This window comes from Myotis brandtii, unplaced genomic scaffold (assembly GCF_000412655.1).
Source record: "Myotis brandtii unplaced genomic scaffold, ASM41265v1 scaffold695, whole genome shotgun sequence".
Classification (NCBI taxonomy): Eukaryota; Metazoa; Chordata; class Mammalia; order Chiroptera; family Vespertilionidae; genus Myotis; species Myotis brandtii.
The window spans coordinates 626,837-645,447 of record NW_005370716.1 but is presented as its reverse complement, the minus strand read 5'-3'; the positions used below and the strand labels follow the sequence as shown (position 1 = coordinate 645,447).

Genomic DNA, 18,611 nt, shown 5'->3' with positions numbered 1-18,611 from the left:
TTATTGACTTGAACCAACAGTGTTTCTTCAGATCCACAGCCCTCATAATAAAATCACATTTTCCAGAAGTATTATTCATAATACATTCAGAATCACTGATTGCTTTTTCTTCATCTTTTTTTCCTTGACCATGTAGGTGTTTCAGTCTCTTGTGTTTTTTCTTTTATGCCCGATAAGGGCTGTTTGAAAACTATTTCATTATCTTCATCATTCATTTCAGCCACTTCAGATTTTCGTTTATCCAAAAATGTTGGAGTACAAACTGGTGTGGGGCCCTGGCTATCCACAGTCTCCTCAGGAGTTTTAGGGGTAGCTGAAGCCTTCTTCTTCTTCTTAGGTAAAGCCTGTCTATTTGTGGATTTCTGAAGGTCGGTGTTTGAAGTATTGCTTTTCTCTTTTTTATGTAAAATCAATGAAGGAAAAGCATAATTCCCTTCTTAGCTAGTCTCTTCCTGAGTAATTTTTCTTTCGTTTTTAAATCGCTCCTCCATCCGCAGCTTTTCAAGAAGTGTCCGGTTCTGATTATACCGTCTCACTGCTGGATAAGACGGATTCTTAAACAGAAGATGCCACTCTCTAAAAAGTTCCTTGTGACACTTCAAGAGTCTTTCACCAAAAAGGTAGTTGTTCATTGTTTCAGCAACTATCTTGGCAACATCTTCAGATTCAAATTCCATGAAGGCATAGCCTCTGCTATTTCTAGTCCTTTTACTTCTGGATAGCCTGAATTTCTTAACAGTGCCAAACTGGGAGAAATATGCTTGGATCCGGGTTTCGTAAAGTGCTGGAGGTAGGTGGCCCACATAAATTACTCCAGGAATAAGTTGTTTTTTTTTCTTGCTTCTGTTTCTTAGTTGCACTCTGGCGGGCCTGAGCCATCTCCTTGTGAAACTTGGCGTCCTCTTGCAGGTTCAGGGACAGGAGCAGCTGGATTGGGCCTGCGAAGACAGCCATGCTGACAGAGTCCGAGCCACAGAGCTCCAGAGCAGACCCTTTTTATGCAGCAAATAAACAGCAACTCTGAATATCTGGCCTTAAAAATTCAGGGGACCACTCACTAACTACTTCTCTCCTGATTGAATTTTGCAATCTTTGAACAGGAATTTAAGTGAGAATTTTTTTCTAATTTGATTTCTGAAATTGAAGACATCTGTCTTTATAGAAAGCTTCAATCTACCATGTAAGGGTGTAGCAAGGTAAAAATTACCTCATTTTCATCTTTTACATTATACTTGAAAAATAAGACTCTCTTTATATAAGGAAAAAAAGCTTTCATTAAAGTTGAAGGGAAATACCAAAAATTTTAAGGAAGAATCATAGGAGGTACTAAAACTTAATAAAGATTATATTTCCAAGTAACATCTTCATGCTAGTGATTTCAGCCTATTTCACATGACTTGACTCAATAAGTTAATTCATATAAGTGCATAAAAAGTAATTATACCCCCAAAACGAACATAAGTCTCATAGGTCAAACTCAACTAGCACATAAATTACCATTTATACTTTGTTTGCATAAATAATTATCCTCGTCCTATTTCTACCACTTTCCCTGGGGAAAATGGTTTAATATTCCTGGGTCACTACTACCTTCATACATATATATAGATATTCATTTATTCAGGAAAGGGCCACAAAAGTACATTTGAAATGTCATTTCAAACCATTTTGGAAAAATAGCATTCCTTACCACCTATCACAATCATAATCATTTAAGGCTGACATTTCTCAGGGTTTGCCCAATGTACCTCTCTCTTTTCACTCTAATTTTCTCTCCAGGTAATTCTGGCCACATTTATGAAAATGCCAATGATCTCATCCAGGCCTGCCAAATGGGGCTCTCCCTAAGCCAGAGCTCCACATCTTTGTAGATACCTGCCTCCTACATATCCATATCTATAATTAGTTGTCTCCTAGATGGATATGTGACAGCATATCCAAAATGGAACTCGCCACCTCTTCCTCTTTTGGTACTCTCCTTCCATATTCCGCATCTCAACCACTGGCCCCACCATCAACCTGGTTATCAAAGTGCTTTCAAATGACTTCAATCAACAAATTCTACTGATCATACCTTCTAGATCTTTCTCAACTCTATTCTCTTCTGTCCCTTTCCATTGCCCCATTTCAAGTCCGAATCTTCACACTTAGGTGACTAACAACCATCTTCAAAAATATTCTCCTGCCCCCTTCTATCCACTCTGCATGCTGCAACCCATGCAATGTTTTTGAAATAGAAATCAAATCATGTCACTTTTCTGCTTAAAACATGGTAATGGATCCCTACACCTTCAGATAAAAATCAAAATTTCTTGGTGTGGCATTTTACGTTCTGCAAGTTTTGACCCAGCCTTCCATTCCAGCACCATCTCTTTTTGCTACACCTACATGCACACCAACCCCAGACACCAACCTATATGCAGGTCCAGCCTGTGTCTGGCCTCTTTGCATTTACACATACTGGTTCTGCAGTTTGCTATGTCCATTTTTTTTCCTGGCTTATCCTCCTACTCATCTTTCAGAATTTGCCTCCTCCAGGAAGCCTTCCTCAACACCAACCGTACTTTTTGTTCCCCTGACACCCTGCATGTACGAATCTATGTTGCACACCATCTGTCTGCCCATGTCACCTAGGAAAACTGTGTTTCTTGGGGACATGGAGTATCAGCTCCCCAGGCCTACCTAAATATGCAGAGGAATTTATTATGTGACAAAGGTGGTATTTTGAATCAGTGAATTAGTCAACAAATGATATGACAACAACAGGGTACAATAGAGTTGGATCCATACCTCACGCAGTAACCCCAAGTAAATTCCAAGTTGATCAAACATTTACATTTTAAATAAGAAATGAAAGTATCAGAGGAATTCTTTGATAACTCTGAGCGAGGAAGACCTTCCTAACTTGGATGTAAAACTCAGAAGCTATAAAAGAAAGTGTTCAGGCAAGAGTTAACCTAGCAGGTCTGAGATTGCTCTCCTTAAGTCCTGCTTGCTGGTTGACCCTTGGCTGGCATCTGCAAACCTGGGTTTTGGGAGAGTTCTCACCATTCCCTAACTGCTAAGAGTGGTTTATGGTACCTGAACTGTATTTTATGCTGAACCCCTGCTTTCTTTCTGTGAGTCTGAATTTTTGGTATGCCCTAGGCAGAGGGTGCCTACGTGAACAGCCCCCAATGAAAACCCTGGGTACTGAGTGTTGTCACAACTCATTGCTCAGGTAATTAAGTGTATCCTGCGAGATTCCACTGGGAGAGGACTCTGGAAGCTCAGGCCTGGTTCCCCTCAGACTTCACCCCTTGTGACTTTTCCCTTGCTACAATAAATCACACTTGTAAGTATGACTACATGTTGAGTCCTATGAGTTCTCCTAGGAATCACTGAACCTGGGGATTAGGGGACCAACATATGATTTTGGGGGAATGAACACAAATATTCGGTCTATAACAATACCTATTTATACTTCCTGAATTTTCCATCATAGGCATACATTAGCTATTTTAAAAAATTTAAAGTAAATGCTTATTGAATAAATGCTCTTTATAGACAGCAGAATATTCTTATTGATACATTGGTTGCTGCTGGTTCCCATTCATTCACTCTATTGACATTAGTATATTCATTCAACAAACACTAAGGAGTTACTATAAATAAGGTATCACTGGAGAAAATGACTAGTGAGACACAGCCACTGTCTTTAAGGAGTAAGAAATTCTTCAAAGAAGAGCGATGAGGATGGAACAACTATTGATCACATAAGGAGGAAAGTGGTAAATGCCATGAGCAGTATAGATAAAGCCCTATAGGCTCTAGAGAAGGCCAAGTTTACTTCTTACACAGATGTGCCTGGAGTGATATTTATGGCATTTGTGCTACCCTGGAAGGATAAGGTGACTTTGGACATGATAACAATGATGATGACAAAAAGGCATAAATGGGAGCCAGACTCAGACACTATATGTGGCCATCAGCAAACACTTCATTCACTTCACCAGAGTATAGGAGGGGTAGAAAAAATGGAGACTGTTGAGAGGTGGAGCCACACTGTGAAGGAGACAGGTTTGCATTTACACTGACAGTGAGGCAGGAACCACTGATGTTTCAGGGGCAAGGGAATGAGACCATTACAGCTGCATCCTGGAGAGATTAGTCTGACAGAAGGCATGTGTGGGGTGGATTAGAGAAGAGATAGAACTGAGATAGGAAAATGAGTTAAAGCACTATTCCAACAGCTTAGGAGATGAAAGAGGAAAATCTGAACTAAGTCTGGGGAGGAAGAATTCCCCAGATATTGTTAAGGAAAAGGGAAATCTTCCAAAGACCTTGATTTTGGAGGATGAGGAGCAAGAGGAAGGGGGTAAAGGAAGAGATAGCATCCGAGAAACTGGGAGCAGGGGAGTAGGTTTGGGGGAAAGATGAGAGGCTAATTTAATCAAACATTTAGGTGTCAGCTGAAGTTATATAGCAGTTAAAGGGAAATGTAAAGTTATGAACTGGAAAGTCATGCTCAGAAAGGCAAAGCTGAAAGACAGGAAAATGAGAAAGATTGCCAAAGGGGTATATAGGACAAGAAGGAGGGGAAGAATGGACTTTTATAGAGAACCCACGGACAGCAGAAGGAAGCAAAGGAATTTAAAAAACTGTGGTACATCTACACAATGGAATACTACACTGCGGAAAAAAAGAAGGAATTCTTACCATTTGCAACAGCATGGATGGACCTGGAGAGCATTATCCTAAGTGAAATAAGTCAGTCAGAGAAAGATAAATATCACATGATTTCATGCATTTGTGGAATATAATGAACAACATAAACTGATGAACAAAAACAGATCCAGAGAAGCATCAATCAGACCCCTCTCAGAGGGAAGGTAGGGAAGGTGGGGGACAAGGGGGAGAGATTAATCATCAATTGGTTGTATGCATGCATATAAGCCTAACCAATGGACACAGACAACAGGGGGTGAGGGCATGAGTTGGGGAGGTGGCGGGGTAATGGGGGGAATAAGGACACATATGTAATACCTTAATCAATAAAGAAAAAAATTAAATAAAAAAAGAAAAGAAGCTAGAGATGTAGGCGGGCCAGGAGACTCAGGTGTCAGAAGCCACAGGGAGAGGTATCTAGAAGGATGATGGTCTAGATACCCTGAGACTTCTGCTGAAAACATCTAAAAATGCTGGATAAAACAGAAACCTTTTTTAAAAAATGCACTAATGAGCTGGCTAGGGAGGAATAAATACTCAGAAGCCAAGCACTTACTACAAACAGGAATGCAGAGAGCAAGAGAAGCACATTGGCTTTTACCTTTCAAAAGAGTGGGAGGGCGAAAAGTGAGACAATGCGTTCCGAAGTGAGTGGCTGCTGAGGACTTGTAGGCAAGCAGTAAATGTCCTGCTTCTGAACTTGGATGGCAATGTAGGGGGCGGCCCAGCTGGGACCACTGTTCCAGGAGGTGGGGGAGTGGGGAGAAAAATCGAGCATGTCCAAAGGCTGTGAGGAAAGAGAGATGAAAAGAAGAGGGCCAAGTCTTGGAGGAGGCAGGAAGGGAAGAGATTTTGTAGTATGATTAGACCCTCAATTAGCCAAGATTACTGTTTATTCAAGGAAAAAATGTCCTGGCTATAAAGAAAATAGAGAACTAAGACAAACTTCACTCCCAAGGCTACATCTAGGCTAAAAATCAGCTCTCTCTTTGTGTGTATGCAATGTTACTTTTTCAATTCCCACCTGAAAATTAAACTATTTACTTTTATCTATTAATTCTGTAATTGGCCTAGAAAGTAAGAACCCACTACATTTGTCTGATTTGAAATCTCAAAGCAATTTATAAAAATTTTTCCATTTCTGAACTAAGAAGTGAGGTCACAGGGAAAAGTACCCTGTGTTCTTTATTCTCTATTTGTGGGATCACTTATCTCTCATTCAAATGATCAAAAAAGATGCACTCCCCATAACACACTTTAGAAATTTTTATGTGATTATTTTTACAAGCAAGCACAAGTGGAGTAGATCATGGGAAGACACAAGATAGAAATGGTACAGTACGTAAGCCATACGACAGGGTTTGATGTGGTTCACCAACGCTAGGCCAAAAGAAATAAACAGCAAAGACTGTGAAAACCAAAGGCAGCAGTAATTACCACCTGCAAATGCAGACGGGCCTTAATCTCAAAATGTTGCTGTTTCGAAGATCTGCTATCAACCTCTACATACACTCAAAAAGCACTATGCCACCAGTCATGGAAGGCTGCTAGTCTCCACAGAATAGGCCTTGCAATCCAGTTGCTTCTCTCTAGAAATTAGAGCCAGAGAAGAGTCTTCTCTCCTGTGCCATGTGCCAATTCTACTGCTCATACTAAGGTCAAATTTACACACACACACACACACACACACACACACACACACACCCCAAAAAACTTTGCAACTATCTAGTATATGACTGCTCATAGAATAACAACAAGTAGGAAATAGTGTGATGCTAAGAGCTTAATCTAAAATGGCACAGAAAAGTGGGTAGTGCAGAAACACAAACTCAATGAGCCGTGTTACCCTAAAAGCAGTAGGCCTGTGTAGGATCAAAGTGGACATTTAAAAAAATGAAAAACACTTTCTGAAGGATTCTGTTTATTACATACTAGAAGCCCAGTGCACGAAATTCATGCACTTGGGGGGTCCCTCAGCCCAGCCTGCACCCTCTCACAGTCCAGGAATCTGAGGTCAGGTCAGGGGCAGAATGCAAGCCATCTTTATGTGCTTATTTCTTCTACCCTCGGGAATGTCCCTCTTCCGGCTTAGGCCTACTCTCCAGGAAGTGGGCCTGAGCTATCAGTCGGACATCCTTAGCACTACCGTGGAGGCGGGAGAGGCTCCTGCTACCACTGCTGTGCTCACCAGCCGTGAGCCTGGCTCAGGGCTTCTGGCTGAGCGGTGCTCCCCTTGTGGGAGCGCACTGACCACTAGGGGGCAACTTCTGCATTGAGCGTCTGCCCCCTGGTGGTCAGTGTGCATCATAGCAACCAGTCTTTCCACCATTCGGTCAATTTGCATATTAGCCTTTTATTATATAGGATTACTGCTGCCCATGTTTCACATTTGTAGTTAAAATGTTTTCTGGATTTAATACTCTGAAATTTAAGACTTTCAACCAATCCTTTATCAAGGTACAGCCAATGATCCCATATAATAAAAGGCTAATATGCACGACCGAACAACAGCAGAACGACTGGTTGCTATGATGCACACTGACCACCAGGGGGAAGACGCTCAATGCAGGAGCTGCCCCCTGGTGGTCAGTGCGCTCCCACAGGGGGAGCACTGCTTGGCCAGAAGCTGGGCTCACGGCTGGCAAGCGCAGCGGTAGTGGTGGGAGCCTCTCCTGCCTCTGCAGCAGCGCTAAGGATGTCCTACGGGGAGTGGGTGTAAGCCGTCAGTCGGACATCCCTGAGGGCTCCCGGACTGTGAGAGGGCACAGGCTGGGCTGAGGACCCCCCCAAGTGCACGAATTTTGTGCACTGGGCCTCTAGTTTATTAATAAAAAATGCTTATCTTTAGCTATATAGTATCTTTCTTTTAAAGGGCTTAAAGTATCTCATGTATGATCATAATTACTTTATTAATATTCTTGGAAAAAAGTGTGTTGGGGCCCTGGCCAATGTGGCTCAGTTGGTTGAGCATCATCCCGTGCATTGAAAGGTTGCTGATCAAGGCACATGCCCAGGTTGCAGGCTTGATCGCTGGTTGGGGGCATGCAAGAGGCAGCTGATCAATGTTTCACTCTCACATTGATGTTTCTCTCTCTCTAAAAATCACTTTCAAAAATCTTTTTTTAGAAGTGTGTTGGGGTAATTATCTTTTATTCTTTGTACCCTCTGGGGAAATGGTGAGCTAATAACAGAACAGCTGACATTTACTGGATACTTACTGCATGCCAGGTACTGTTGTAAGCACTTTACATTTAATCCTCACAAAAACCCTATGGGGTTGAGACTGTTATTATCTCCATTACAGATGAGAACACTAAAGCACATGAGTATTATGTGACCTTCAACGTCACCAAGTAGGTAAGTGACTGAGCCAGATTCAGACACAGGCTGCTGGACTCCATGGCATGTGTTTGGAACCACACACCAAAAGGGCTCCGCAGACAGGTCACCTCATTGGGCTTCTCTCATCAGTAGCTGCTGAGAGCTTGGCAGCTGGGTCTCAGGTTCCATTTCTTCTAGCCCTACACTTCCTTTATGTGAGTCTCTGTCCCATGAGTTCAGTCATAAATTCAAGCCCTGTACCTAGACAAAATTCAAGAAATTCCATGCATGCCTATAGCTGTAAAGATTGATTTAAGTGACTTTATTATTGCCTAAATTAACTCAAAGTACATTTTATTCTACACATTCTACCATTAGCTAAAATTGCTTTTCAAAATTTCTAGAATATGATTAAGAGAGAGCACTTTACACCATGACCCAGACATATATATACACAGATAGCTGACAGAAACATTTCAAGAAACCGTATTTATCCATATTATGTATTATGCTCTTAGTATTTTCTCTTCTATTCCATTTAAAATGCTGGTTTCAATCTAGTAAATTAACTTCGTAATTCAATAATAAGTTGGTATTCGCAGTTTTTTTTAAAAAAAACTCATCCAATATTTATATTACCTTTGAGTAAAAAATGAGCAAACAATCCTATATAATAAAAGCCTAATATGCAAATAGTCCCCTTGGGCAGTCATTAGACCAGGAGTTCGACAGGGAGACTGGGAGTTCAACCACTTGCTATGATGTGCACTGACCACCAGGGGGCAGCGACCAACCTCCAGTGGCACCCTGGCGGAGGGCTGCGACCTCTCTCCAGCTACCTGGGGGTGGGGGTAACAGGGACAGAGGTGTGCTGAGAATGTGGGGTATCTGCCAAGCTTGCTCTCACTCCACCTGCTACCCTTCCCTGGGACACCAGGGCTCACACACTGGGGAAGCCCCCCCACAACTCTACCCCCACCCCCATGCTCAGATGCCGGGTGGGTGCCTGCAAGGAGTCTGCCTCGCAGACACGTGGCTTCTTCTAGGTGAGCTGGGCCGCAGGTGCCGGGACCGCAGGGGCCAGTCGGTCTCCCCATGAGTTTGCGCAGGAGCCAGTTTGTGAGGCCAGCCAGGAGAGAGCGTGCTGCCTGTCCGGCTTCCGTGCAGCGCCTCTGGGTGGCCCAGAGGCCCACGCTGTGCCTCGGCCTGCGGCATCTGGCTGTACTCACATCATCTACGCATGGGGACTCAGGCGGAGAAGGGTGCACAGAGAGCCTGGGGCCCCAGGTGCTGCCCAGGGCCCAGAGGTCAGCTTGGATCTGCCCTTCCACACTGGACACTTGCACTTCGATAGCTGGCCAGGCCTAAGGACCGCACCCGCGCACTAATTTTGTGCACCGAGCCTCTAGTAAATCAATAATGGAGAAACTCTGGCATTGAACATACCACCCCAACAATCAGACTTTTATTTTTCTGTAGCACTATCAGGCTCTGTTCCTACATGCCCAATTTCTGCTCCTACCATTAAAAGAAATTACCATAGTATCAGAAGCATTGCCACATTTCTTATCATGCAAATTTACCCAGAACTAGTATTGAGTTACAATGCATCTTAAAAAGCAAAGCCAAAATAAAACAAGAAAATACATTCTTTAGCTGCAATAGAAAATGTTATCTAAAAAATTTTCATGTCTTACTGGATTGACATAATACAAAAACAATCAAGTTAATGGTTTGGGGTCGATTCTGTGTGGCTAAGCTGCTCAAGTTTAATTAAAAGTTTAAATCCCAACATGAATACACTGAGTGGTGAAAATACTAATGGGGCAGGAGGCAAGAGAGAGCCAAAGGAGTGGTTTGAAAGAAAAAAGCCCACTCAGACACTACTCACCCCACGACTGGATTTGGAATCCACTTCTCTTGGCCTCCAGATACTATTGCATGCATACAACAGCAAGTTTACTTCTGACTTCAAATGCCAATAAAAGTCACTGAGATAATCAGCTGATTGAACAGTTTCAATGATATCAACAAAGTGATATTTTTTCAAGCAGGGCCTTTTGTATTGTTCAATGCAATCAGGCTTAGATTACGCTTCCAGGAAATCCCTTTTTGGCAAACTCTCGCATTCCCCACGGTGGCAGTTTGGAAACTTTTCTTTCCCTCCTGTCTCAGAGGAACAATTGTCCCTTCTTTCCAAAACTGCCCTACAAACTGGGCTTAATCCCATCCCCCTCTGCATTCCCCAGGATACAGCTCAAGAAAGGATCCCTTCTCTCTCTTGCCTTAAAAAGATGTATCCACAAATATATCCATTCACCTCTCTCAGACTCTAAGGAAAACACCTTCCCTCAACCTGGCTGCTACCATTACTTTTTAGAAAAACATCTACTCTCTCTTTATTTTTATTTATTTATTTTTTAAAAATTTATTTTTATTTATTTCAGAGGAAGGCAGAGGGAGAGGGAGATAGAAACATACATCAATGATGAGAGAGAATCATCGATCAGCTGCCTCCTGCATGCCCCACACTGGGGATCAAGCTCGCAACCCGGGCATGTGCCTTGACCAGGAATCGAACCTTGACCTTCTGGTTCATAAGTTGATGCTCAACCACTGAGCCATACCATCCAGGCCATACTCTGTCTTTAAACCCCTACAAACTGTCTTCTGTCTCCTCCTCTCAGATCATTTTCCTGGAGTCAAAAAAGTTCAACAAGTGTATGCCAGGCACTGTACTAGGCACTGGGGATACAAAGGAAGAAAGGTCCCAATCTCAAGCAGTTAAGGAATCCAGTCCCCAGAGAGCCTGTAATCATCAAATCTGAAGGACTCTTCCTGATCCTCTCCTCTCCTTGACCCTCCACAGCATCTCACACCCATGATCATCATCTTAAACTTCTATCTTTGACTTTCTGTAGCTTGTAGGAAGTGAAGGTCAGAAAGGAGCCAGCAAAGTGAATGAGAATGGTTAGAGAGATGAGAGAAGAACCTGCAGGGTGGGGTCTAGATCAGTGGTCACAAACCTTTTGGACCTCACGGACCACCAGTGGTCTGGGGACCACTGGTTGGCGACCACTGGTCTAGATAAAAGTTTTCAGATGCACACACACACACACAACCTGTTCTGCAGCATAGATGTCTTCAGACCACCAGTGTCCTGGTTCAGCATTATGGACCTCTTGCTTGGCCCTCTGACTTCCCTTCCTGGCTTCGGGAGCTCTCTTCTCCTATTTATTCTTCATGATATTGTATTCAGTTCTAATATTTATCTGAAAACCTTCAGTGGTCTCTGCTACTTCCCAAAGCACAAACTCCTTACCTTACCAAGGATCTCCACTGGATGACTTCAGATCTCCCCCTCTTCCCCACACTCCAGACAAACATTACTGGCTACCCTCAAACACTTTGCAACACTTCCAGCTTTTCCTCTGCTACATCAAGAGTCAGGGGATTACCTGTGCTTTAAATTCTACTTCTCCCACCATCCTCACCCACTGAAAGTGATAACCATCCTTCAAGGCCCAATCCAAATGCCTATCAATTCCATGCAGTCTTTTTCAATCTGGGTTGGATGTGCTGTCTTCATCCTGAGACTTCTCAATGGACTTCCTCTGCATTTCTCTTATAGCACCAAATGTACACTGTCCTATATTGAGGCCATACATGCTTGTCATATTACTTCTGTCACATCCCTGAATGGTACTAGGTGTCATTCATCCTGTAGTACATTCATCCTCACCTGCCATCATTGCTCCCCAACACTACTGAAAACAGTACTTTGAAATGAACTTGATTTGTGAAACAGTTACACATGTTGACTTGAATAGCAGGGTCTGATATTCCAAAAGCCATGTCAGTAGCTGGTCTGTTTTTATCTGTACTTTTTATTATTTTGGTGTCTAGTCTAACTTTTTTAAAGTGACTTTTAGTGGTTAGAACTCAGAGAAATTAATTTCCAAAAATTTTGAATGAGCAATTCAGTTAACATTTTTCTCCAGTTTGTCACTTTATTAACTTCCTAAAGGAAGAAGTAGATTCCTAGAACAAATTTTAAAAAAGGCAAAGTATCAGGACTTGAGAAACCAAACTCTCTGTGAACCATTCCAATAACAGCAACATCCAGAAATCCATCCCATTTGTTTCCCTATAATGGATTTCCCCTTCATTTTCTATTAAACCCAAGATTAATAAAAAAATAATCATTATACAACTCCCATGCAGAAGACATCATGCTGAGATTAGAGAAATAAAAAAGGCTGATCCCTGCCTTGATAAGCTCACAGTATAGCAGGGAGGATGGGCAATTACTACATAATTATTATATAAGGCAAACTGAGATTATGTACTCTGATAGAAGGACCTGCCAAGTTTAACAAGTGAGAGGTGAGATTAACTTCCATCAGGTGAATGCACATGACTTGGAAAAAGGACCTGGGATTGAGCAAGATCGTGGATGGTGGGTTTTAAAGAGACAAGAGGATTGCAGGAGAAGAGGATAGAAAACCAAAGGCTCCAAGTCCAGAAAGTTCTATGTATATCAGAAGAGTATAGCATGGTCCCATGTGGTTGGAGTGTAGGTATAAGTCATGGGAAGTCACTGAGAAGTTTGTTTTGTGGAGAGTTGGACACAGAGTGACATGATCAAAACTGGCAGCATTACCTGGCTGGCGTGGCTCAGTGGTTGAGCATCAGGCTATGAACCAGGAGGCCATGGTTCAATTCCCGGTCAGGGCATATGCCCAGGTTGCAGGCTCGATCCCCAGTGTGGGGCAGCCAATCAATGATTCTCTCTCATCATTGAAGTTTCTATCTCTTTCTCCCTCTCCCTTCCTCTCTGAAATCAATAATAAAAATATATATTTTAAAAACTGGCAGCATTGTAGAAGATAAATTGAAAGTAGAACCTAAAAGAAGGAAAGCCCATTGGGAAGCATGACATAAATTAGGAAGCATAAGGAGAAATGGAAAAAAAAAATTGAGAGTTACTAATAAGTAGAACCTATAGGGATTTGGAACTGATGTGGGTATGAGAGGCAAGACAGGGGAAGAATAGAAAAGTTGACTTCAAGTTCTCGAACCTGAACAACTGAAAATCATCCAAACTGAGGGACATATAGGATCAAAAGCAGGTCTGGCAAACTGCAAAGAGGATAGGGAGGTGATGAGCTTGTGATCCTCATGGACTTCCAAAGGAAGATGCTTGAGAGTTAGGCTTGTTAGATTCACTCAAGGCCAATGTCAGGGCTAGATTTAGAAATCACCCATACAGTATTGGCAGCTTAAGCTATGAGACACTAAATGAAACCATTAAGGCAAAGAAAGTAACATGAGAAGAGGGCTGACAGGGGATCACTGATGAGATTTTTACTTTTAAGGAAAAGACAGAAGCAGTGGGTACTGGGAAGGAGTAGTCAAGATGGTAGAGGAACACAGAAACCAAGACTTACAAGAGGGTGGTCAAAATGGTTGAATGCCTGCGGGAGAGAAAACAGAATTAAGACTGAAGTGTGGCAATAGATTTGGCCAGTAAAAGGCCATGAGTTCCAAGAAGGTACCTCCAATAAAGCTGGATACTGGAATGGGTGGGAGGAATGAATGAACTGGAAATAAAGACAGACTATTCTTTCCAGAAGACTAAACTGAAGTGAGAGATGGGACAGTAGTTTAGGGGAAAGCTGGCCCAATACTTGACATCTGAAGGGGAGTAAACCCTAAAAGAAGCAGAAAATGTCAGAAAAGGGGGTGAATAATAGAGCAGGATCTTATAGATGGGCTGGGGCCTCAATTTCTTCAAACTTATGTGAGCCATTCTTTAAATTTCTTATAATTTAGGGCCAGATATGTAAAACCCAGAACACTTTCCCTAACTGAATTTTCGTGGATTAGACTTACATTCTCACCTTCATAATAAATTCAAAGATGTGGTCCCATAATATTTTTTATTCTAATAGTTAAAAATACTTAATATTGAAAAATCTTTTAAATCACATATTTAAAAATATAAATAAAAATTGAGAAAAGGTTGAAAATGTATACAACTCTATGATATCACTGCATTTGTTTTGAGCATTACATTTGAATCTATAATCAAAACATGACTCATGATGAGTACTTCATATCCTTCTAGATATCTACAGTCTTTGTATAATTGTCCTTTTTATCAACCATGAATTTCCTTTGACTGAAACAACTGTTGATGAAATCTGGGAAGAGAGAAGCCTTTTTCTCACTAGAAAAAAATCTGAGACCTTTATTGTAAATAAATTAATTAACTATAAGCCATAGGAAGAAGAGCTACATTACAAAGTAGCTCTTCTATTTAATGATCTCTTTCATTACATTCAGTCTAGCTGACAACATATTGATCACATATATATGTGTGTAAGTATGTGTGTGTCTGCGTATTTCATTTTTTAAGAATTATTTCCTTGTTTACCCCTTAGAAGGTGTTTGCTTCCAAGTTTGTTATGCACCAAGCAGAAGAGGAGAGAGGTAAGAATATGCAAGCAAAGAATGACAAAAAAAGAAAAGAAACGGCAAGACCAAGGCAGAATACAAAGATTGTTTTAAGGGCAAGATGCATGGGAAGCTTTAGTTCAGGCATGTGGCAAAATAAAGTTAGATTATTCAATTTAGTGACTAGAAAGGAAAAGTTCTAGGTATACACACCCTGAATCTTGTTATAGACAAAGTCATAGATTATAAGTAAATACACACATAAGTCTGTCCTGCCAAATATACACTAAATGCTATCAAATGACATTTAAAGTGCCACTCCTTAAAAAAAAGTCTGTACTGAACTATTGTCTGTGTCCATGGGGTATGCATATTGTTCTTTAGCTAATCACCTTCTTTATCCAGTCATCCCCGTAGGGGGACAACTGCAATTATGTCAACTTTACATTTTTTTTAGTTAAAAAAAAGAGCTGCCTTATTCAGCAACTGCCTGTAGTACCTGTACAATGTATCTGAATTTTAGAAGTGGGTTTGCTTAAATGACATTTAGTCTCAGAGGACTTGTTCCCATTTATAACTGGTGCCACCAAAGCCTGACATGCATCCATTCTTAGCTCCCAAGTTGAAGAAAAAGACCTTTGGGACGTGACTTCACAGTGTGGCACATCACATGGCCATCATGGCCCACTTCACAGCTTCATGCCTGTTACAGAAGGCTGGCCAAGACTCAGAGCATGCTCGAGGATGGGAGAGCATAAACTGCTCCAGGTCAAGCTCCCAGGCTCACTGGGAGTTCTAATCCACCTGCAGGCCCGCAATGCAGTCACCTGGGGTGAACCATCCAGCACAGGCCATCTCCCTCTGGGAATGGTTCAATCATGTTTAAGAAATACCCTCACATACACATCACACAGGGAAGTGCAGCACAGACAGTATATGAAAGAGGAGACACCAAAGAACCTTCCGATGCTGAGAACCCTAGAATTTACCAGACTATGGGCCAGAGGAAAGGCATGTCTCGTGAGGATCTCAAACATATCTCTTCTGCTGTGGCCTTCTTGTTTCAATGCAAACCTCAGGTTTCTCATGTCCTAAGGGGCAAGAAATTTGACATATCAGAGTTCAAATAAAGCCATATTTGTTAGTTAAAAATCTTGTATTCAACTAAGGAGTAGAAGATTCACTTACCTGAAAGGGTAATTTATCTAGATTACAAAGAAAATTACTTTGCTTTGTATGCTATTTTGAAATATCTAGTTTAATAACCCCAGAAAATATTCTCATTGTAATCATGAATGTAAAATCAAAGCAACTAGTGCTAAAGAGAAGACAGAGCTAAAATTCATTTTATAAAAAAACACATCAAACCTTGCCTTGCATATCATCTACTGTGTCTGTCTACTTTAACTGGTTTCTGGGATATTTTTAATTATAAAACTGTATTTTATTCATAGAACTTTTCAAATATATACCTGCTATCAAATATAATCTCAAAATTGTCAAACATATCATTAAAATACAAAAGCTCTTTCCCTCACTCTTTATGTTTTTAAAGTTTTATTTTTAAAAATTAGGAAATGATTGGCATTTTAAACTCTCATACAAGTAATGTGATGCATTTTTACTATACAATTTTACTTTTATAGAGTTCTATATAACCAAAGAGTTCTATATTGCCCCATATTAGGAGTGAATATACTTCCAGGAACTAAAAATTAATGATCAAACCAAATTTTAAGGATAGCTTCTATTACATATCTCTATAATAAGCAGGAAAACCTTTAAACCAAATCTAAACAGAATAAGCTCCCATAAATATCAATTTATATTATACATCAAAATAACAGTCTATCTTATTTTTAAAGCTGCATTTTTTAGGTTGTCTCTTAAATCAATCATGGCACTAAGAATATTCTATTGTATACTGCACGCACTTTCAACCAGAAACAGGCACTATGCTGGACCCTGGGGATACAGATACGCATGAGTGAGACAGATCCAGTCTCTGCCATTTTGGATGTCACCAGCTTCATATTTTTCAAAGTGTTTTTAATTTATTATCTCAAGAGCACTTTTAAAGCTTCATAAGTCTTCAACGTGAAGGACCAGAAAAGGCTTTACCATATATAATCTAAAATGTGAAAGATAGCAAAGGAAGTATAAAGAACCAGATTCTAAAACCTCTAATGAATGACCCACGACAGATCATTCTGTATACAGATAGCATCTACTGGGCCTTTCCAGCTCCAGGAATCTGTGCTTTCATTTTTAAAAACATGTAACTGAATAAAATCCAAAAGCTGATTCACAACATATTCCAAGAAAAGTGCAATATTAGTTGTTGGCTCATGATGCCAAACACTAGTCAAGTAGAAGAAAAAAAAACCTAATTTCAATAAGATGATATGCTTTTAAAGAGTATGCCATGAAGTACAAGTATATCATAAGAAGTCTCAGAGCTCAAAGAGCTGTGAAGAACTTTCTTCCTAACAACCTTGGGTCAGATGATAACTGGACAGCATCATTCTCTTAACCACTCAGTGAGAAATTAGACCATTTCTGGATAAATATTTATTCTGATGTATCAGTGATTCCAGCAACTACTTTCAATGTGCCAAGGCAAAAGTGATTCAAGCGACTTATTATTGCCATCTGATGCAGATGTAATTAAAGGACAGGAAGAATTACTATCTCATCTTGCCAACAAGAAAACTGAAGTGGAAAAGGCAAATGACTAACAGAAGGCAGATCACCACATTAGTAAGAGAAATATGGGCATACACTGTTAAGTTCCAGTTGGTCTCCTTTAGAGTCTGCCTCATTAGGGAAGCACACCTGGGAAAGAGCCTTGTGGCATAAGAATCTAGTAGTCTGACCCTCAGCCTCTTTAACAACTGGGTCACATGGGGATGCAATAAGCCTCGCTATAATAAATGAGTCGAAGTAAACACATCTTTGTTGTAACAACACTGAAGGGCTGATCTATTGAGGTGTCATTTCTAGAATGCATTTCTAAAGAAATAACACCATCACTGCTGACTTCAAAATAGCACATTGTCATTAAACTGAGTAAATGGGAATGAGGGTGCAAGAAGACAGAAGGCTTTTTGGTGATATGGTTTGGCTTTGTTTTTTTTTTATATTTTTAATTGATTTTTTACAGAGAGGAAGAGAGAAAGATAGAGAGTTAGAAACATCGATGGGAGAGAAACATCGATCAGCTGCCTCCTGCACATCTCCTACTGGGGATGTGCCCGCAACCCAGGTACATGCCCTTGACCGGAATCGAACCTGGGACCTTTCAGTCCGCAGGCCGACGCTCTATCCACTGAGCCAAACCGGTTTCGGCTGTTTTGTTTTTTTTAAGGCTCCAAGTTGTTAGCAGGGGCTATACAACCTGGGGGGCGGTCATAATTCACATATTCAGAGCTATCTTTGCTTCTGTTGCTAAACACCATCCATTGGGACATATATTTACCATGTGAAAGCTGCTACATGCAAACAGAAATCCCCATGTTCAGAGCTGGTAAAACCAAGTATGTAGGGGTTATGACTACTTGCTTCAGTAGAGAAACACAGTCGTATGATGGTTACTGACTACAGATGTCAGCTGGCCTATGAGAGGCAGGAGGGTGAGTTTTTATCCCACTGCTGCAGATCCCCTTTTATAACTTCAGGTCTTACTGCGAAAATGGAACTTGAGTCTCGTGACATTGGTGTTTCCAGGGAGATAACTGAGTTAAAAGGTTGTGCTACAACATTGTTCTTGGCCATTGTCTTTGAGCTTAATTCTAATTCCAAGAAATATAGTGTATGCCCCCCAAAATGTGTACATACTACTTTAACAGCTGATAACTCATTTAATAAATTGATTAATAAACACTGACTTTATAATCACTCAAAGTATATATACATACATATATATATACATACATTATATATATATATACATACATATATATATATATAACAACTTCTTTATCCATTCATTATTGGTAGACACTTATTATGCCTGGTGAAGTGTTCCCAGCCTTTTGTTCTTACAATAAACAATCAAAGGGTAAGAATGTGCTTTCTCTTATTAATTTTGGGTGATTAATAGTCAATATAAGTTTTTCCTATTG

At 40.8% G+C, this 18,611-nt stretch overlaps 1 protein-coding gene and 1 pseudogene across 4 annotated transcripts in view; both read right to left on the bottom strand.

The window, feature by feature from the left end:
- MTM1 (myotubularin 1) overlaps positions 1-18,611 on the bottom strand; it is a 100,968-nt gene that overhangs the window by 39,120 nt on the left and 43,237 nt on the right. For all 4 annotated transcript variants that reach the window (XM_005881945.2, XM_005881946.2, XM_014529770.1 and 1 more), the window contains one exon: positions 15,477-15,578. In XM_005881945.2, the coding sequence (XP_005882007.2) occupies positions 15,477-15,578 (102 nt within the window). The remainder of the gene's footprint in view (positions 1-15,476; positions 15,579-18,611) is intronic.
- Positions 93-1,032, bottom strand: LOC102244196 (annotated as a pseudogene).